Source organism: Chaetodon auriga, chromosome 20 (assembly GCF_051107435.1).
Source record: "Chaetodon auriga isolate fChaAug3 chromosome 20, fChaAug3.hap1, whole genome shotgun sequence".
In the NCBI taxonomy this organism is placed as follows: domain Eukaryota; kingdom Metazoa; phylum Chordata; class Actinopteri; order Chaetodontiformes; family Chaetodontidae; genus Chaetodon; species Chaetodon auriga.
This window is the reverse complement of record NC_135093.1, coordinates 21,264,725-21,286,782: the sequence shown is the minus strand read 5'-3', so window position 1 is coordinate 21,286,782 and position 22,058 is coordinate 21,264,725. Positions and strand designations below refer to the sequence as shown.

Genomic DNA, 22,058 nt, shown 5'->3' with positions numbered 1-22,058 from the left:
ATTTAATTTCATAAAGGCAATTTTCACAACAAGTGTACTTTGGTTCCAGCTTCTAAAAAAGTTCAAGCTTTTGTTTGTCAATTAATTGATTAACAGACTGAAAGAAATTAACTGCCAACTATTTCAGTCACATTTCAGTCATTTTTCAAGCAAGAATGTCAAACGTTTAATGGCTCCAACTTTGTAAATGTAAGGATTTGCTGCTTTTCTTTGTCATTTATGACAGTAAATGCAGAGTCTTTGGGTTCTCGCCTGTTGGCTGGAGAAAAGAAGCAATTTGAAAATGTCATTTTGGGCTCTGGGAAGTTGTGATGAGCATTTTTCATAATTTTTTTTTACATTTTATAAACTAAACAATTGTGAAAATCATTAGGAAATTCATCAGTAATCAAAATAATAATTACTTCCAGCCCTATATATGACGATATGTCTATATCTATATATATCTGATGCAGGCTCTATCGATAGATAGATAGATAGATAGATAGATAGATAGATAGATAGATAGAGATATTATTATCATAATATATTTGAGTTTTGACTGGTTAAAATAAGGAAGATGCCAACTTGAGCTCTGGAAAATAATACTGGGGATTTTCCATTATTTTCTATCATTTTATAGACTAGATGCTAGATCAAATAATCTAGAAAACTGCCAACTTTGTAAGAAGCAGCTGCCTTACTCCACAACCAAATTGAGAACTCAGCTGCAACCCAAGTGAGACACCAGAATCCAGTGGAGCACAACAGCTGCACAACAACTCACTGTCAGGAGCCTCGCCAAAAGCTCGTAAACAGGCCATCACTGATAAGAGACCAAGATTTATATGAAGGACATGCTGCTCATTGGCACTGTTTCAGGAGAAGGTTTTCATAATAATGTAAGAACTGAAGCCACGATGCAAAATTAGTGGCACCACAATGTCAAGACACATAGTACACATGGAAACACTGTTTGTCTCCCTCTAAAACTTAAAAATGTTGTTTTTCCTCTCTGTTTGTGTAAGTATTAAACAATCAAGATACACTGTGTTCGTTCATGAGGTTTAGATGTGATGATTGGTCTATTTTTTTTAACTTCGGATGGAGTCAGGCTAACTACTCTTTATGCAAAGCTAGGCTAACCACACCCTGGACCCAGCTCTGTACTTAACACACAGTCGTGGGAGTGACACTGATCCTCTAATCTCTCATCTTGCTCTCAAAAGAAAAGCTTTTTTTTTTTTCTAAAACGTTAAACTGTTAACATAAGAAGAGAGATGTATAACCTGTACCCCCGTGTACAATCAAATGAAGCCTGAAGATAACTAAAGTTTCCGCAAGTAACTAGATGGGCTACTTTCCATTTCAGGGGAAACAAAGACGCAGCATCAGGAAAAACGATGGATAACATCAGCTTACAAATCAGCTATACACTGACTCAATTTCTCTCACATTTACAGTATTTAATCTACATGAAAATGGCACTTATTTTAACTTTAATTAGAAAATTCCACAAACGATGGCAGTTATCACTGATGTATGACCCATGACGCTCATGCTAACTGGGCCATGATCCAATCCCACAGTAATAAGCTGTGAATAACATGACAAGCACACAGTGAGTGGAGAACATTGCTCATATGCTCTGAGCAAACAGCATTGTGTTGTGTGATGGGAGTGATCAAAGTGATGAGCGCTGAGAGAAAAAAATCGTCAGTTTCAAGAATAGCAACAACCCTCATTAATATGCATTGCTAAGATCAAGCTCAGTGCTGGTTGGGAATGCAGAGAGTAGGAAGAGATCTCTGAAATGTCTCATTTTTGAATGAATTTTTCTCTACTGAGAGAAGACCAATGGTCACAATGTGCCTTCTGTCACTCACTGTGCATATGTGGGCTGGCATATGGAAATACATGCATTCCAGCCCAATTTCTTATTGTCTCTCTGCCCACCCACCCGTACCCCATCATCTCTGCATTGGGAGGGGGATGCAGAACTGTCACAGCAAAATATGTGCTGCTTTCCCTGAAATCATGGAGAAATTATTCAGTTATTTGCAGAATGTAGCACTGGTGAAAAACATGGGCCGTGTTGAAGACGCGACATGAATTTGTTGAACTAGCTGCAAGTTATTACATAAGTTTGTGATCCACAGTTGAACGTCCCTCTGCTTTCAAACAAAACGGTGCACTTGAAATCATCACTTATTCATGGATTAACATTATGTGTGTGAACAGCCTGCAGCTTGCACTTTTGTTCCACGCTGGGAGGTTGCATAAGATAATGGACAAGTGCATGAGAACATGTCCAGAAATATCGTCCCTAGACTGAAGAATGAATACCGGAATGTAACGTGAAAACTTACTTTGACTGGCACATGACTCAAATACAGACTGTGAGGGTTGAATGAGGGACTCATTGTGTCCCGCTGAGTTCAGTGAATCTGTCACAGGCTTTAACGTTGTTTGCGTTGTGAAGGTGCCATACGCTGTTTCACCTTGCACTGATTTTATTACAACACTTGAGCTAAAATGAAGATTAGCACTTCGAACGTAAGCTTATGTCTAAGGTTGTTGGCACCCGAGGAAAAACTGCATTGACGAGGGGAAACCCAGCAAAATAAACAGAAAGCAATAAAATGGAAAAGACTTTGAGTCATGGCTGAGAGAAGAGAAAAACACTTATTCAATAAATTGAGTTTTGACTTACTTCAGTGTCTGAGTGAGGTGGAATTCCAACAAGGCAAAAAGCAACTCCATTCATTGGGTTCTCGGCGTGTAGTCTGAGTACACCGACAAGAGAAATGTTTGGAAACTACTCTGCTGTCAACATTGTGGACATTTCCCTCAGCTCCTACAGTGAACAGCGCATTCAGTCCGCACTGAACGGTCCGCCTCTCCCTCTCACACAACGTAAACACGAGCTCGCGACGATCAACGTCATGCGGCCGTTTTAAGACACAATGGTACAGGAAGTCTATCAAATTGGACTTCAAAATAAGGGCACAACTCAAACGCTGGCCTCAGACAATCAGACAAATGCCATTTGTAGGAGAGTGGGTTGCCACCCCATCCCAAAGCCTGTGAACAGACACTGGAGGCGCAGTATAAAGTACTATCACTACGTGAGCATGGCACTCATGACGTTTATTAACACTTGGGTGGAGTTTTTTTTTGTTTTTGTTTTTGTTGTTTTTTTTGTTGTTTTTTTTTTAATCAATAGCTTCCATGTCATGTGACCTAGTGATTCCAGACCTGGAGTGAACATCCAACTTCATGCCAACTTCACCTCAGTCATGGAGTGAAATACTCACACAGGGTTAAAACAGCACATTGTCTCACATGGTCCAGATCTTGTTCATGTTGTCAGTGTACTCTGTCCTGTTTCAGCACAGTACTTTGGAAATGGCACCTTCATACATTGCAACTCTCATTATGGCACTGTGTTAAATAGAAATCTGAGAATGCTAAAACAGCAGCTGAGCCAAATAAACTGGTCTTGTGAACTGACTTTGCTGCAAAAGGCAACAGTGAGTCTTGATCACAGGTGAGGACAGTATTTGTATGAAAGAAAGATGTGAGAAATACCTCAATCAATCGACCAAACTCCTTGAACTTGAGCTTGTGGGTTCATTTGTGACCTTGAAAATTCTTTTTAATCAATTTTTTTTTTGTCTTAACTCAAAGGCCACTTACCAGGCCATGAGATGTGACAGAAAGCTCTGGAACAAATCTTACGCCGATGTAACCAAATTTTTCTTCTTTTTTTTTTTTTCTTTTTTTTTTTCTTCCAGAAAACTCACACTGGTGATTTTTGCATTTTTGCATTTTCAGATTGATTTTATGTGTTCCAGGCAGCCATTGGTTTCCATTCTTTTTACAAGTAAACAATATTTTGTACATGTCGTGATACGGCTTGATCACGACATATAGGTACTAAATCTAGAATTTAGACTAAATAATCTTAGGTCAGGCTCCACTTGCTGTCTTTCTCCATAGTTCACAACCATGTCTCAAGAGAATGTGGAGAAAATGGGTGGTGCTAGATATTTCTTGCATCCTACCAGTCCTCATGATGACATTGCTTATCTTCCTATCCTCTATTTCTGTCTATTTGCACTAATGTTTAGGAGCGTTGACCTCTTTTTTCAACATGAAAAGAGTCATACTGAAAGGGAACACTGTGCAGCAATGTTTGCACCAGGATTACAGCTCATGAGATGATTACATGGGAGAAAAGGACTGATAGAAAAACCTGGATGAAGAGGGAGAACAAATAACAACAATGAGGAAACATTTGATCATGGACAGATTGCTAAAGTACTTTGTCGCATCAACAGTAGTGCCTAACCCACTTTTTCTTTTCCCATGTACACACAATGGGAGTGAAGGTCCTGAACTGCTCTGTCAGATGTCAGTAACATATATGGGCAGCGTACAGTGGCTGAATATACCTTCATATTCTATGGTCCATATCTGTTTCCTGTTGTGTCATAAAGATCTCAGCTTTTATGCCCCTGCATTCTGATGCTCCATCCACATGTGTGTCCACTTAAGGTGGCGGATTGGAGCTCTTCTCAGGTCCCAAGTTCAACCTGAGTTTGGTTAACTGAAAACACCTGTGCAGGTGTGAAGGGTCTGAAATTACATTAATATACTATTAATTATATTATTATTTTGTGAGACAATATAGCTGCGTAGATCATGTTCTGAGGCAGAGCGTCACTTTGTTGTTGTTGTTTTTTTCTAAATAGAACTGCTCCATCTATATACTGCACACAACTCATCGAGAGCATGGATAGTGGATGCTGGTGGATGCAAGACTTTGACACCAGGTTTCCAGGTTTCTCTTCCTGAGGTCAGCGATGTGGTCAGCTTTAGGCAACAAAAACACTCTGGATAAGAGTCAGAAGAGATTGTGCTTTCTGTCAAGTGTGAACAAAGTGAACATCTTATCCTTCAAGTTACCAAATTTTTTAACTAAGTTGCACAAAAGCATTGAACACTGTCTCCTAGAAATGTTATATCCAGTACTTCAGAATCAGAATCAGAATTCCTGCTTACAGCAGCAGATATGTGTTGAGAGAAACATAATACCAGCAAGGTGACACTTTTCAAAAAAAAAAAAAAACTGAATTAAATCAAATCAAACCAAGATGAAATTCTTTGGTCCAACAATAAAGTTGTTTTAAATGCTGTGGGTGTTGCTGAAGTCATTTTTTTTTTTTTTTTTTTGCAGAAACTTCAAATTTAGACATTGGGCCTGTATTGTTTTCTCTTTGTGAGTCTTTGTGTATATGTGTGTGTGTGTGTGTGTGTGTGTGTGTGTGTGTGTGTGTGTGTCCATGTATTACTCTCGTTGTGGGGACAACATGCAGGTCTCCATATTGTAAATCGTATAATGTGTATGTAATGTCCCAAGTGATGATGAAAACCTAATGTTTGTGTGTGTGTGTGCGTGTGTGTGTGTGTGTGTGTGTGTGTGTGTGTGTGTGTGTGTGTGTGTGTGTGTGTGTGTGGTCATCAGGACAAAATATGGTCCTGGAGACACCTAGCGTAGAAGGCAGTTTGCTGCTCAGCTGACCTTTTCATTGGACTGCTCTCCATTGTACACGTATATACAATTTGGATTGTTTGTTACATGTTTTAACATTTCTTGAATGTATTTTACTACATTTCATCTCTCTGTATTTCTGTGTAACTGTGTGCTTTGTTATGGAATTAAGTGGGAGAATAGTCATTCCAGAAGGACTGTGTGTGTGTGTGTGTGTGTGTGTGTGTGTGTGTGTGTGTGTGTGTGTGTGTGTTCATGGTCACTGGAGCGAGAGACACAGCCCCAATGATGTTGGCCGACAGTGCCCTCAGGACAGAGAAAAGAGCATGCGCAAACATGTACATGTACTATTCACACACACACACACACACACACATACACACACACACACACTGAGTCATTATGCAATAGCAGGGCATAGAATCATGAGAGAGACAGAGTGGAGAGAGAGAGACAGAGAGAGAGAAGCTGAGTGTAGATGTACACTCTGATACACCCTCTACTGGCCTTGCACTGCTCTCTCAGACACACACTCAAACACACACACGTCACAGCTACCAACGCTGATCATCCACCTGTTCCCTCTGCCCTGACAGCGAGGGAACTCCTGATGAAATTGGTTCCTGTACAAAGAGCTTCCCATAATGAACACTCACACACACACACACACACACACACACACACACACACACACACACACAGACAAAAAAAAGCCTTTTCAGGAAATTTTGTGGCTATCAACCCATCAATAAGCCAATGTAGGCAAACCACTACTTGATGAGAAGCTGTTGAATTAATAAGTGATTGTGAGAACATTTGTGTCACCATTCTTCAAAAAAAAGTCATTAGTTTAAATAATTCATTTCTTTCCTGCTCTCTTACATCACTTTTGACATGCAATCACGTTATCATAGAAAAGAGGGGATGGTTAAATTCTGTTATATAAGCACTGGTCCATCTTACATGAGCCAACATCATCCGACATCATGACGTCAGATTGGGGTTTTGGATGCTTTTCCTCTTTGCTCTTTCTTTGGTTTAATTTTTTATAATGTGTAGAGCATCAGGAAATGACTTACAATCCTTCAACTCATAATGTGAAACTCACAACAGGAAGAACCTGAAAGTACTGATAGACAGTTATGACCCAGCACATTTGCCATTAGCAGCCAGTGTGCTGGGTCAGTATTTTTGCTGAAATTGCAGAAAAGCTCTGAACCAGAATTGGCCAATACGGCAACATGAAAACAAAATTGCAGACTGAACAATACAGAATAAGACAAACATAGTAAACAAAACACAGATACTACTCAGGATACTGAGGAATTTACTGTAAGCTAAGAGACAATTAACAAACAAGGGATTTGAAAGCCTTGAATTCAGATTCCTCACTTTATTTGTTTCCTAAACAGATGTGAAATAATGTGAAAATTGCATCTGCGCCTTAGGTGAGTTTTGAGTCTCCTTTAGTTGCTTCCCCTTATCTTTATATGCTGTTTTCATTTGGGAATTGGTGCTCAGATGATTGTGTGTTTTTCTTTTTTAGAACTCAAATATTACCCCAAATGTGGATTAAAAGGTTTGGGAATTCATTAGAATTACTGCATCCGATCTTCCATCAGAGGAGATTAGCAGCAGTTATTGATGTCAAAACATCCCTAAACAAAGGGTTTCCAAAATGTTCTCACACCAAGCATCAGCATTCAGGACGCAGCAGCCCTTGATCCTAACGCTCCTGTGCTCCAATAAAAACAAGGCTGCTGAGGATTTAATCTGGACATTGTGCTGGAAAGTGATGATTGTCAGGACATGGAGGGAGGAGGGTGACCTGTGTGTGTGTGTGTGTGTGTGTGTGTGTGTGTGTGTGTGTGTGTGTGTGTGTGTGTGTGTGCGCGCGCGTGTGTGTGTGTGTGCGCGCGCGTGTGTGTGTGTGTGCGCGTGTGTGTGTGTGTGTGCGCGCGCGCGTGTGTGTGTGTGTGTGTGTGTGTGTGTGTGTGCACGCGCATGTGGAGGGTGCCGTGGAGGCACTAATCTGGCCTTGTTCTGAAAAGAGTTTCATCCTCACTGCAGGGGGCCTGTGGAGACCAAACATCCAGGTCCTTCCATCATCCCCCAGTCGCTCTCCTGGTGTACCCTATGACCTCCCCACACCCCTCCCGCCTCAGTTAACTCTCTGTCCTTGTTCCCCGTCTTCCCTGCAGAGACACTGCAGCTATAAATCTCCCGGCAAGCACGTTGCATGCTCTCATGGAGTGTAATGGAGAACTGGATGTGTGTGGAAACTATTCCATAATTTCAGTTTTAAAAAGTGGACACTGAGAAGTTTGGCTTCGGTGAAATAAGCCACATTATTTCAAGAGCGTTACTTCCATTGCTGGCACACCCGATATATGGTAATACTGTTACCTCTTTGTAGCAATATGCTAGCCCCTAGCTAGCATAGATAAGTAAGATGCAATAGCCTTTTTTTTTGCAGCAGTAATTCTAATAATAATCTAATAATCTAAATCTAGTGTTAGCGCTGGATTTTATTTACACTCCTTCCTCGAACAAATGATGGCTGTCCACCTTTTGTGCTTTGTCTTTTTTTTTTCTTAGACATTGTAGCTGTCAGAGTAGAATATATACGGATTGAAAGATTATATATATTTGTGTGTGTGTGTGTGTATATATTCGTGTCAGTCAATGACATGTTTACTACTGTCATGTCCAAAGAATGCAATAAGTCTGCTTTCACCCAGTAATGACAAAAACATTATTACAGTTTAATTAACTATATTATGATTTGACATCTTCAGCAAGCTGTATCTGTTCTAACTACCTCAAATTTATATATTGAATTTAATTGACTAAAAACTATGGTCCATAAAATCAACATAATAGTTGTACAATACCTTTGGACATAATAACACACATTATGTCACTCTTACCTAATTACAGATACATAAATTACAGATTAAAAACACTGAACAACAACAAGGAAACTGAGGAAACTGCCCATAGGAATCTTTAAGGAAAATAATAATAATATATCATTTCTTTTGCAATGAGTAATTTGTTTATCAATTGAGTATATTGGTCACTTTAACATATGGACCAACCAAACTGTCAAACCATTCAACATTATATCAACAAATAAAAGCTATTGTCTATGAATAAATAATCTAAAATATAGAATCTAGATAACCTTTCAATCCGTAGATATTGTTGTTTTGGAATTAAAGTCTTAAAAAGACAAACATCTGTCTCTGTACTGTAATGTTCTGTTATGTTGGTGCCTGGCATGGCAGCAGAGAGGTTGGTGAGTGTGTGTGTGTGTGTGTTGTGTGTGTGTGTGTGTTGTGTGTGTGTGTGTGTGTGTGTGTGTGTGTGTGTGTGTGTGTGTGTGTGTGTGTGTGTGTGTGTGTGTGTGTGTGTTTAATGTTGGGGGAGGGTGAAGGACACATCCATCTGTCTATTTACAGCAGCATGGGGAGATTTCGCTAAATATCTAATCCATCTAATCCTCACTGAAGCAATGGATAGAACATGCAGTGGTGCCAACTGGCCACTAGAGGGCAAGCTAATTGTTTGCTGTTGATTGAAGTGAAAGACTCGTCCTTTCGCCCAAAGAAGGCTAAAGTAGGGTACACATGTAAGGAAGAGCTTGTGTGCAAATGGTGGATGAACAGATACAGAAAAAAGATATAATGGAATTCATATATACACATACTTGAAAGCCCCCGATCTGTGTGTGATAGCACATGACCTCTCCAGCATCAGTGGTCCAGTCGTGTTGGAACTCATCTGCAGGGATTGGCTGTCCTGGACCATTCACATGTAAATTGCTGATCGAATTAAAGCTATGTGGATCCAGAGAGAGGCTCTACTTTACAGAACTATCACCTCACATCAGCGTCACTTCCCTGCAGCCACAGCAGGACCACACACTTTCATTTATGGACTTCATGTACTCTGTAGCTGGTTGCAAATGACAAGTTTCACTAAAGTTCAATAAAGTTATACTGCATGGCAGTTTTTGTCAAAATACTCAAAATCACAAAGTGGGGGTGACTCAGACAAATGTTCCATCTCCTACAATAGACATGCCTGTCTCTTCTTCACTCAGGAAGTGACAGATAATATGCTGAGAGGAATCCAAACTGTCCTCTAAGCAGCAGGAAGTAAACATTCTGGCCAGCGAATGCTGGACTCATCATATCTAAACTTTTGCCTTTCTTGTCTCTTCAAAACAGCTTCTTTGCTAAAACTTGCATCCTCACATGATTTCTGCATCCTCACAGGATTTCTGGGTATTTAAAGCTGTATTCATAAATATTTTTATGGCATCATTTGTGGAAAAACTCCCTGAACAATACCTGCTCAGCACCAAGCAGCAGACAGACACAGTTAGAGACTAGCTTGTGAACATAGTGGAACATGTAGCTGCTGCAGAGCCAGTTCACCATATCAACTATATGTGATGGTGATGTCAGTGTTGTGTTTACAGCTATTTCCACTGCACTGGCCCCAAGCAGCCAAAGTGAGTACAGATAACGCAAATCCTGTTTCTTTATTATTCCTCAGTAGTCAGCTCACCTTTAACATGTATTTCATCTGAAAATTTTAACGACAATCCACCAAAATGGTTTTCTAATACTGTCAGAAAACTACTCTAAAATGTCCTGAAAAAAGAGACCTTTTGTGTTGTGCATACTCATTATGCAAAATCCCAGCCTAAAACATGGCACAAAAAATTAAGTGCTTGTCTCTGATGGTAATTCCAGTGTAACTCAAATTTAATGGGAAAATGATTAAGTCTTCCTGTCAAACAGACACCTGGTCATCAGTGAAGTCCTCCCATTTCATCCACAGGAACATCTCCACAGAGAGTACATGTCAATCTCACAAAGCACAGGCCCACGTACCATTACACAACAGCCTTAATCTGCTGGATTTAAACCCCACCACCCCTCACCATGCTTGCTGGCTCACACTCACATACGCACGCCCTCACACCACACACTCACACACGTACAAATAAGTCTTATCTGGCCTTCGCTGCATCCTGGTTTACAACACTTTTCTAACTTGACTGCAGAGCAAAAACAAAACTTTTGGTGATTACATCATTTTAATTCAAAGCAGTCCACTGTCCAAGGGCATTGCATTTACGCCACTGAATGTAATTTAGATATTACTACATACTTTTATATTGGTGCATTGATGCATGTGCATTGCTGGCACACCAACTAAACACATTACAAGCATTTAAGGCTTCATGTTGCCAGGCTAGTAAGTGGTATCAGGATTCATTTACTTTCTAGGCTCTTGCTTAGACTGTGGCTGCCAACTCGGCTTAGTCACCTGAAGTAAACCTGCTGCTAATGTGGAAACACTCTGCAGGATTCATGCTTGGTTTGTTGTTTTGGTGTTGTTTGGTGCCAGTATATCTTGTCACAGTCTATTAAAGATGTGCAGCTTTCACTTTTCATGTGTTCTTAATGGCTGGCATTGATATTTGCCCTCATATAGATTGTGTGTTAATATGATTTCTATAGATAATGTTGACACGTTAAAAATCACATTTGATTGGATCTGACGGAGGTGATTTTGAAGACTGAATAATCAATGTATCTTGGGAACGATTCCTTCTTTTGTCGAAATCTACTCACTTTGAAAGCATGGCAATGGCAGGAGCAATAGAGAGCTACAATATAATTCAGTCACACATCCTAGTCTTGCAAACATTGGCATTCTATGTAATCTGGGCTTTTGCTAAATTGTCCAACATCAGTATTTGTTTCTGGTGATAAGGCTGAGCCCCCAGAGGTCTACTAATTATCTGCAGCTAGAGAAATGTTGACCATTTGTTGCTTGATCTCATTGTTGTTATGAAGAAAAACATTATTAGGCTGCAAATGATAGTTTTGACAACGTTAATAAGAAACTGTGAACTGAAGGTGGTTGCTATTGACCTAATCACAGAGTCTTAAAGGAGAGCTCCAGTGATTTAGCATTTCCATGAAGTTTGGGGGATTTGTGAAGGACAGATTTAAAAAGAATGGTCAACGCTGAGACAGCAGAGGTGGGGATATTCTGACTTTTAGTCACTATCACGAGTCAAGCTCCAACCAATTACATTGTTTCATTAGACCTGTGTCGCCTTATAAACACACAGACTTGACAGAGCTCCTCCAGAGACAAAGAAGACATTATACAACTGTGTCACAGGCTGAGTTCAAGTAAACTGAACTTAATGTGTAAAATCAGTGGAGGAGCCCTGTAAAGTATCGTCAGATGGACCTTGCATCTAATAAATTTAGGGTTAATGATTTGATGTCAATGCTCCAGTGTGAGTAATAATTAAACATTGATCAGAGCAATCACAAACTGCAAAGAGTATGTGGGGGTAGTTTGGTTTGAAAACACAGTTTCTCTGTCTTTCTATTGGCTGACCCTGCAGAATTGCCAAAGTTTAAAAAGTTGGCTTCTGACTTGCAAGTCTGCCAATGATTGGTAGCAGCTTGCAGTGAGACATGAATCAGATCTGGATATTTGCACCTGGCCTGACCAAAAACAGATCAATCATCAAGAAGCTGGCAGCTCAGACCTGATCTGAAGCTAAAATTGGACTGCAAAATGTAATGATCATTTTGAACCCCAGCAATAAAAAGAAATATTCACTCAGGAATTGTCATGCTCAGACGTTTGCCAATTAGCAGGCTCAAATGGAACTGGAGAAGAGACAGAAGAGCATGTAACTGGCCTAATTTAATGCATATGTCAAGTGGAAGTGCATGCACAGAACAGACTTGCACACCACCATCTGCTATGATTGAAAAACACACTAATTAAAACAACAATCCACAACATCTTCATGATGATTGGCCATTTTACTATTCTAGACCGATATGTTCAATCTAAATACATTAAAACAGTACGTTGATAAATTCAACCTCTAATAAGATCATAACACCTTCATATTTTCTCTGTTTATTCATTCTAACATTTTCTAGTTACAGAGAACTAATTAGTAAGCATGAACATTGATAACCACTGTGGCTAAACAGATCCAAAGAACAAAAGAAAATGTAAATTTTTGAGCATATCCATTCATGAGTGTTTTGTGAATATTGGGAGTTGAGTACATCAAGAAAAACTGGTGGTGTAAATTCTCCAGTTAGGTGCCATTAAACCATGCATGCACCATATAAAGATGCACTGAGATGATATAATTAAAGAGCTCCAGTCAAGCTCAAACAATGGAAAATATAATGGAAATACAGTATATTTATATATGACTTCATGTATTAATGTGGGGAAGGTTACAGTCTCCTCATAGCCTCACACAGATGTGATGTTTCAGCGGAAGCTTCAGTTGACATTTCAGTCACATGCTTCATTAATGATTCACTAAGGCTGTGTCTATTGCACTTGTTGCATCCTGTTTTTATTGATACATGATATGATACATTTCTTTGATAAGTTATACTAGTTCTTCTGGAGTGTTTGTCTCATTGCATGGAGTAAGGAGGAAGTTCATCATATGCAGTTAAAAGGTCTAGAAAAAGCTTGTGGTGTTAATGGGAGTTAAGTGCTTTACTTATTCTTCACAAACAACAATTCGTTCATCACACAGTACAACTGAGCAGCATCTCTGTCTATGCTGCAGGCTGCCAGACAGTCAATGAGCACAGGTTTTAGTCTTGGAGCAGAGCAGTGGCAAAGTTCAGTGCAGGGACACATTTCAGCGAGTAGGCACATCGTCTGTGCAAACTGTGAGAATGAAAAACTGAGACTGAGAACACTGGTGTGGTGTGTAAACTACAAGAACAACTGCTTACATGAGGAGGAGAGTAAAGAGACCACAAGATCCAACCCCCCCCACACACACACACGTAATATGTTCTCTTTGGAGGACCCTCGGGGGATGCACTCTGGAGGAAACCTATTATCAGGTCAGGAGCAAACACATGCACACACAGACGCACACATACAAACATCCGCCAGAGAAATAAGGCTTTCATCATTTTATTTAAAGCTCTGATCTAGCTGAATATCAGACACACACACACACAGATAGAGAGAGAGAGAGAGACTTACATTTGCCCACAAACACAAGTGCACCATTACACAGCCTCTGCACAGTGTGTGTGTGTGTGTGTGTGTGTGTGTGTGTGTGTGTGTGTGTGTGTATGTGTCACAGCACAGATGGTACAATCAGCCGTTGTAGGTGTGACCCATTCAGAATGCAGCGCGCTGATGGAGCATCAGCAAGGACATACTGATTTATGATAAGCACAGTGCATCACTGATAATATCAAATTAACAATCATTAACACAATGCTGCATGGAAAATCATAAAGATTTTGTAAGCGAAAGAGGGACTATGTAAGTTTTGCTGAACAGTGGCCACTGTGGCCACAAATGGTAATTACAGGACAATGTAAACAAGTACAATGTCTTCATATTGTGCCATTATAGAACAGATGACAGGAAGTCTTCTTACAATAAAAGCAAATGCAAGACACAAAATACTGACAGTAAAAACGGCACACTGAATTCATCATTTCCCAAGATTAAGATTCAGTCATTAGCTTTATAGGGTAGCTTGATACATTTGACACATTTTACATTAATCATTGCAAATACTGGTCTCTCACTCAGCCATGTTGGTTAAGTGCACGGGGATCTGTAGCCAGCTAGCAGCACACGACTTCCTACCTTTGTGAATTGGAGTCATAAAACCATGTGATAAAACTCAATATTATGATCAAGTTAAAACATTTCAAACTAGCATGTATGTAGCAAGTAAACATTTATGCTTCTTTGCCTAAGTTCTTTTACCAAAAGCAAATTTTGCTTTACTCATATCAGTGTTCTTTTGACTTTGACTTTCTATACTGTCACACCATTTCTAAAATTTGCTTAGTGTTTAATCTAAATAAACCTTTAAGTAGCCTGACTGAGAGCAAGTGGAGGACCACAGGCAGGAAATAACAAAAAATGTCTTGTGATGAGGAGGGTGTGATGTGTTAGCTTCTTGGTTTATTTTTGCAACTTTTGTTTCCGTCAAAGCTAAAACACAGTGTAACACAATCACCAAATAGAGGACACATAAGGGCAGTGACCTGCCTCAGTGGTTTTAGTTATAGAGCATTATTCATCTAAGGTCTGCTATCATTAGCTAACATTAGCAACCAAGCCACCTATCATGTAAGTCCAGCTTAGGCTGTATAAGCAAAACCTGGAGCAATTGTGTGTTTTATTTCCCTTCATATTTTTTTAAGGAAACTGAGGCAGATGAAAATAAAATCTGACTGTCTTTGAAACAATAGCTGGTGAGGCTCAGGGAGTGTTTTCATTTCACCACCACATTCCTCACTCATTAAATCAACAGCACAGGCTTCACTATATTGTTTGGTGAAGTATGTCTAAATGCATGAAATCACTGGCAAACAATGAAGAGCAGCTACTAAAACAGGGACTCTCTTCATGCCAATTCCCATTCTCCCTCTCTCTCTCTCTCTCTCTCTCTCTCTCTCTCTCTCTCTCTCTCTCACACACACACACACACACACACACACACACACACACACAGAGAGAGAGAGAGAGAGAGAGAGAGAGAGAGAGAGAGAGAGAGAGAGAGTGAGAGAGAGAGAGTTTTAGCAGCTGCACTTCAAAATAGACAATGCTAATAAGAGGCTAATAAGCTAAACTGTACCAAATACATAACTCCTTTGAAAACTGTCATGGCCTGATTATTATTATTATTATTATTATTATTATTATTGTGTGTAACTCCTTAAAGAGCTTTTATCTCTTCATTCCTTCAGCCTCTGACTTAATATAGTGAAGTCTGGAGTCACTCTCTCTTTCTCCTGCTCTTCACTCCAGGGTTCTACAGTTCTATTCTCAGACAGCACTGATGCTGATATTTTTGGATAAAGTGTGCTGAAATTAAATACCAATTTTAGATTTAGTTTAACTTATTTTTATTAAGTAAAATATATATATCATCATCTCCATCATATCAGCAGTCAAATGTTTTGTGTCAGGTAATCTAAAACATTCATCTACTAGTCTTCATGTTTTGCAAATGCGATGTTCTCAGTTTAAGTTGAAAAAACACTGAAATACTCACCACCATCAAAGCTGCAGTTAATTAACCAAAGGTAATTTAAGTTACTTCAGAGGCTTCAATGTGGAAAAACCTACTCAAAACATTTCAGACATTTGCACACAGCCCTGTGCATGCAGTTCAAAACCAGACACTTTCAATTAGAAAAAATGATCTGCAGTCAAGCAGCAATGCAATTCAGAGCAGCTGAGCTTTATAAGGCTGAGCCATGCATGCTATTTTTAAAAATGAAAGTGAACGGTGGTCACTACTGTGACTTGTGTCTTGCAGGGCATTCCAGCCGCAAATGGCTGCATGTTTGCTTCTCTGAGGCAGGGCTGTTCTTGTGGCAGAGTATTTGTTCAGTGGAGCTTTCATGAGTTGATCCTAACAACAGCTTTTCAGGTTGTATGAAGACAGAACTGTGGGACAAACTTAAGCTCATTGAAAAATACTGCAAGTAAGAGGTATATTGAAAAGTGAATATTATAAAGGCATGTCATCTTATTATTGAATAAAATATTGCACTTAAGCCATGTAACCTAATCAACTTAATATGACCATCCAAGTTTAAAGTAACTTGTAACTGTGGCTGCAACATAAATTGTACTGAAATTAGTTCAAATCCTGCTTTCACAAATATAAAGATGCCAAATATGAATTTAATGATTTAAAATAAGACTAGAGTTTTTTAGGCATCCGCCACTCATTCATCTTACGAAACACATACACTTCCATTTTATCAAAATATGTAATAATCCTCACTGCCCCCTCAAGACATGCCATGTTTTTTATACTCTTCAGTTTATGTGCTAATGGTAACATTCTCACAATGACAGTGCTAGTATGTTGATGATTAGCTGGTATAATGTTAACAATACTCATTATTTTGATGTTATTTCAGTGTGTTAGTATGCTGGCATCTGATAATTAACCTTCTGGTGGCACTAGAGGAAGAGTCAGGAGGTCACCAAAGTCAGTAAGTATGACCAATGTCAGAACCAGATTTTCTGGTGATTCATCCTGTATTTGTCCTGTTTAAACTGGGAAGCCCGGGGCTGTAAAGCGCTGGAAGGGTGTCTTTTGGCGAGGCTCACACTGTGGAGAGCAGACCCTACAAGGCAAGAGGTTTCGCAGGGCAACCGACTCCTCCTGCTGTTGTTTCAACTTCTGGCCTTGGTGGAAGGAGCTAAGTGCAGTGATACCAGGCAGCAGAGAGAGGGAGGTGGAAGGTTTTGCATTGAGTTTGTTCAAGCTGCCTACTGCAGCTTTAAGATCAAACCTGATGACTAATAACCACGTCCCTGGAGCTACCCCTAACACATGGCTAAAATATAAAGTGTGCTACAAGTACATAAAAAACAGTAATTCTGAGGCTATCAGCAATTGGGAAAAATCTAAATTAATTAGTTTTACTGAGTGAAATTCTATAGTACTATAGTAATCACACATTTCACTCTCCACTGTGTCCTGCAGACAGCTGCACAAAGACTAAAGAATCTAGAGCAGCTGAAATCTTGTCAAATGGGACCTGAACTAAATGTGATCAAACAGATCTGTCTGTGACATGAAAACATTTGAGAAGCATGCAGCAATGGGGAATTGTCATTATAATTTGTCGCTCCCCACCTCCCGCTCGCCTCTCTTTTACCCCCCCCCCCCCCCCCCCCCCCGCCACCGCCTCCCTTTCTCCCTCCTTCCCTCTCCTCCTGCTAAGTGCTGATAACAGCCAGGTCCGGTGCTGGGATGTCGATTACAGGCCTGGATGTAAAAACAGCCCGCAATGCTTTTGTATCTTACTTCATTATTTTTCTGAAGTGTGTTTGTGCCTCTATGGTTTGAACTCAATAACAAACCTCATCACATTTAAAAACAGGTATCAAGCAACCATAAAGGCAGGATATTGTACGATTACTGTCTATTGTCAGAGTGTGTTGAGTTTCTTTGAAATGTACATGTGTTGTTGAAAATATTTGTATATCCTTACTGACACATTTGCATTTGTATATAGCACTAAAGTTGACCACTTAATTAACCAGTGTAAGCCCGAAACAATACATAGATAACCTAAATTCTCCACAAAAGTGCTGGTCAGGCTAAAATGCACTTTGTTTGACTATATGAAAACTACACCATTGTCAGGCTCTCCTCACTACTGACTTGTCTGTTCTTGGATTTATGTTGTCCTTATTGTATGTCTTCTCATGACCATGTAAATAATGAGTCTTCCTTTGAGGCAAAGCATGAAGTACCAGATAGTGCTGCCAAATGTCTTAGCCTGCATTCACATATGCAGACTCATATGTGAGTCTGAAGAAGCATCAGATACCAGTCTGAACTGAACTTTGATCTCCATGCTGGCTCACTAAGATTCAAAGACTCAGTGGCAAGATGTGGAAGAGTTCAGAAAATTTCATGTTTATGCAGTGTACCGATTTGTAACCTATAGTGCTCTTTTTCATTCCCTCAGGAAATGAAAGCACAGTCTTGTTCTCCACAACTCCATTATGTAAAAGGGTTGTAAACAAAACGGAGGAAATCTCTCGTCAATGGCTTTCCAGTTGTCCAGTCCAGTTTCCAGACTTGAATAGGAAAAATAACTTGTGGAAACAGGTTGCATTTACTGTCATGGTTCATGATGAAGTTGTGCAGTAACAGTGGCATAGGTATAGTGGTAATGTCAGACAAAAATGGCCCAAACAGAGCAGAGTATGGAAATCACATGGACAATGCTTGTAAGAGATCATTCTAGCAGGATGAAGGACGGTTTTCTGTACAGCGTCCAACACCTTGTCTACACAAAAACATTTCAGCTGTGTTTTTCAATCATCCATCTCACATGCATCAATCAGAAAAGATGCACTTCTAGAACAATCAACATAGCTGCCTAAACTACCAGTATTATTACTCACATTTCATTCAACGTCCTTTTAAAGCTTCAAGTCTATTTTCCTCCATTTTGTGCTCAAGACTTGTTGTGTACTGGATTCTGAGCACTGCCAAAACACGAGTGACTGCAAAGCAAAACTAAGTCTGAACACATCCTGTAAATACTGAAGCTGTTGCTGAAGATGTGTATTCACTGGGCCACCTTCATAACATACAATAAGCATCTGTCCACCCACCTACCAGCAGTCGGTGTAGGTGTGTTTTAACTACGACCCAATCTTTCTGTAACCTTAACTCAGTAGATTTAATTGCCTAAATGTAACCAAACCCTACAGTGGTAGCAGATCAGTAAATTCCCATTTTTTATAGTGGTTATTGTAACGGCTTTGGAAGCAACTTAAGAGGCATTTCAACTTAATTAGTTGTATACAATATAACCTTTTGATCAGAAAGGTTATATTGTTTTATATATTATCTTTACAAAATAACCAGTCCAAACATGTTATTGGTTACAACCCAATGAAAGTTCCCCTTTGTCCAACTATCCCTTTATCATCTTTGTTTTCTTTGCTGTACCCGTCCCTCGGCTGGATGAGTCTGTAAGGGCAATGTACTGGGTGAAATCCACATCTAAGGACACACAGTAGCCATTAGAACGCAAGTGGCCAGTGCAGTGTAATTGAGAGAAGATAAAGGAGAAGTCCTTAGAGAGGCCTGGAGGCTTCAGACAGCAGAGCTGCTGAGCTGGACTCTCTGCAGAGGACATGTCAGCTCAATGTGACTCACTTCAGTGAGTCACAGAGTAAAGCTCATGTATGTTGACCAAACCTCAAGCCCTTTATGCTGTTTCATGTAGAATACAGGACATGTATTTTTAAAGAGTTGTAGGGAGGGTTTTTCATGCATGCTCTTTTTCAGCTGTGCTACAGTTCACTCTGCAATTTGATACATATGTATGAGTGTCTGAAGACTCATACCAATGATTTTAAATTGCTAATGTCTTTGTTTTGAACCACTTAACACTTTATGTTTTCATACTAAGTAGAACCCCCCATTGCACTGATTTCTTCATTAAAAGTGAACCAGCGGATGGGAAAATGCCATTTTAATAACTGATTCAACAGATTTTGGGGACGTTTTAAGGTCATACCTAATGCTTAAATTCTTAACTAAATTAATTTTTACAGAATTGACTGAATCAAGTGATGTGTACTGAATGGGAAATTTTACAGGTGAAAAATGAACTCGTCAGGAGCATTACTCTAACAGCAAATAAAATGCTACATTTTAAACTGGTAAACAACAATAGAAATTAAATGTACATCAATAATATATAATGTTGAGATAGAAGACCAAGACTATATAAAATTACAACCCAGAAAACGTTGCTTTATCCACGATTGATACTATATACCACTATCATTGTAAACAGTAAGTAGTGCTTATTCCTAAAGCATGTGTTCAGTGTTTGATTTTTGTCGCAAATTTTGGAATTGGAGTTTGAAAGATTAAAACACAGGACCACACTATACTGAACAATAATAAATAGATATAAATAGAGTGATACATTTAATGGAAAAGCCTGTATTGTGAGCATGAAATTTGAAATGAATTTCTGAATGACCTCACACATATCATTGGCATTTCTATTCTACAATATCTTCTTACTTATCGGCTGATATAGTCATATATTGATATCTGTGGTCAATTAAAACCTGCTAATGCCAATGTGTCTGTTAGGCTCCATTCCTCATATTAAATAAAATACACCAATGTACTCTGGATTGTGACGAATACATAAATAGCTATTAAAAAACATAAAAAAGTTAGAGCCCTGCATGGATGGCAACATGTTGCAGCAACTCTTGTTCACCATTGAGCTTTCTCTTCTAGTTTCTTTAACAGTGTGGTTGTTTAGTACTTAGATAAGAGACCTGATGTCCCTTGCAAGCTGAGTACGAAGAGACAGGGAAGCCATGTCAAGGCTGAATGCTGTGCTCCAAGGAGACAATACAAACCAGTCCTCCCTTCAATTATCAAGGGGAATATGGGAGCTCTGTACAATAAAATGATCAGCTAGCAGTGCTAAGTCAGTACCAGTGGGAATACCAATAGTCTAGCATTATGCTGTTCACAGAGACATGGCTAACTGGACATGAACATTGCTTTGGTTTCCAGGTTTCCAGTATTTTTTTTTTACTGCCATCCACAACCTCCCGAACCCAGGCACTGTCCCTCACAACAGACCAAGTGAGGAAATAACTCACAAGGATCAATGTGAGAAAGGCTGCAAAGCCTGAAGCTGTATGCCACAGTGCCACAGCTGTGGAAAACATCCTGTATGGTACCAGCAGCGAAAACTCCACACCATAAGGCCCTCAGCAGTTACAGGCCAGTGGCACTAACATCACACCGAATGGAGACCCTTGAAATGGTGGTCCTTGTCTAGCTCCACCCCATGGTGGCCTATCAACTTAACATTGGGGGGATGTTGCTGTCATCTACCTCCTACCTGCTGTAGATCCCTCTCTCACCTGGAAAAGGTTGTGAACACTGGGAGAATCATATTCTTTGCTTTCTCCAATGCCTTCAATGCCATGCAGCTCATGCTGCTTTTGAGGGACAAGTTGGAGTGCAAAAGAGTGGACCACCACTTCATAACATGGGTCATGGACTACCTTGCCAACTGAACACAAAACGTAAGGAGACTGTGAGTCTGACACGTTTATCTGCAGCATGGGTGCTTCACAGGGAACAGTCCTGGCTCCCTTCCTCTTGACCTTCCACAATGTGAACCACATGCACAAATCAGATAACTACCACCTGCAAAAGTTCTCTGATAACTCTGCAATTGTCAGCCTCATCACAGATAGGAACCACAAGAACTACAGAGAACTGACTCAAAGATTTGTGGATTGGCACCTCCAGATCATTCATTCATTCATTCGTCTTCTTTACCCGCGCATCCCATTTCGGGGTTGCGGGGGGCTGGAGCCTATCCCAGCTAGCAATGGGCGAGAGGCGGGGTACACCGGGTACACCCTGAACCGGTCGCCAGCCGATCACAGGGCTACATACACAGACACACAGACAGACAACTCACACACTCACACTCACACCTACGGACAATTTAGAGACCAATTAACCTAACGAGCATGTTTTTGGTCTGTGGGAGGAAGCCGGAGTGCCCGGAGAGAACCCACGCATGCACGGGAAGAACATGCAAACTTCACACAGAAAGGCCCTGCCCGACCCAGGGTTCGAACCAGCAACCTTGCTGTGAGGCACGTGCACTACCTGCTGCGCCACCGTGCCAGCAACCTTCTTGCTGTGAGGCACGCGCACTACCTGCTGCGCCACCGTGCCGCCCACCTCCAGATCAATGCAGGGAAAACCAAAGAGATGGTGGAGGATTTCCACAAGTGCAGATGCTCTTCTGCTACACCAGTGAACATTGAGATGGTGGACTTTTTCAAGTACCAAGGTGTTCACATGAATAATAAACCAGACTGGACAGATAATGCAAATGCA

General features: G+C 40.1%; 1 protein-coding gene across 5 annotated transcripts in view; it reads right to left on the bottom strand.

The window, feature by feature from the left end:
• Window positions 1–22,058, bottom strand: part of LOC143338594 (rho GTPase-activating protein 23-like) — a 68,079-nt gene that overhangs the window by 41,540 nt on the left and 4,481 nt on the right. For 2 of the 5 annotated variants that reach the window (XM_076759077.1, XM_076759079.1), the window contains exon 1: window positions 2,693–2,877. The exons of 2 other annotated variants lie outside the window; for them this stretch is intronic. In XM_076759077.1, coding sequence (XP_076615192.1) covers window positions 2,693–2,746 — 54 coding nt within the window. In that variant the 5' untranslated portion in view covers window positions 2,747–2,877. Of the gene's footprint in view, window positions 1–2,692; window positions 2,893–22,058 lie in introns of those variants that run through there. One more of the 5 variants, XM_076759085.1, reaches the window with a different exon arrangement.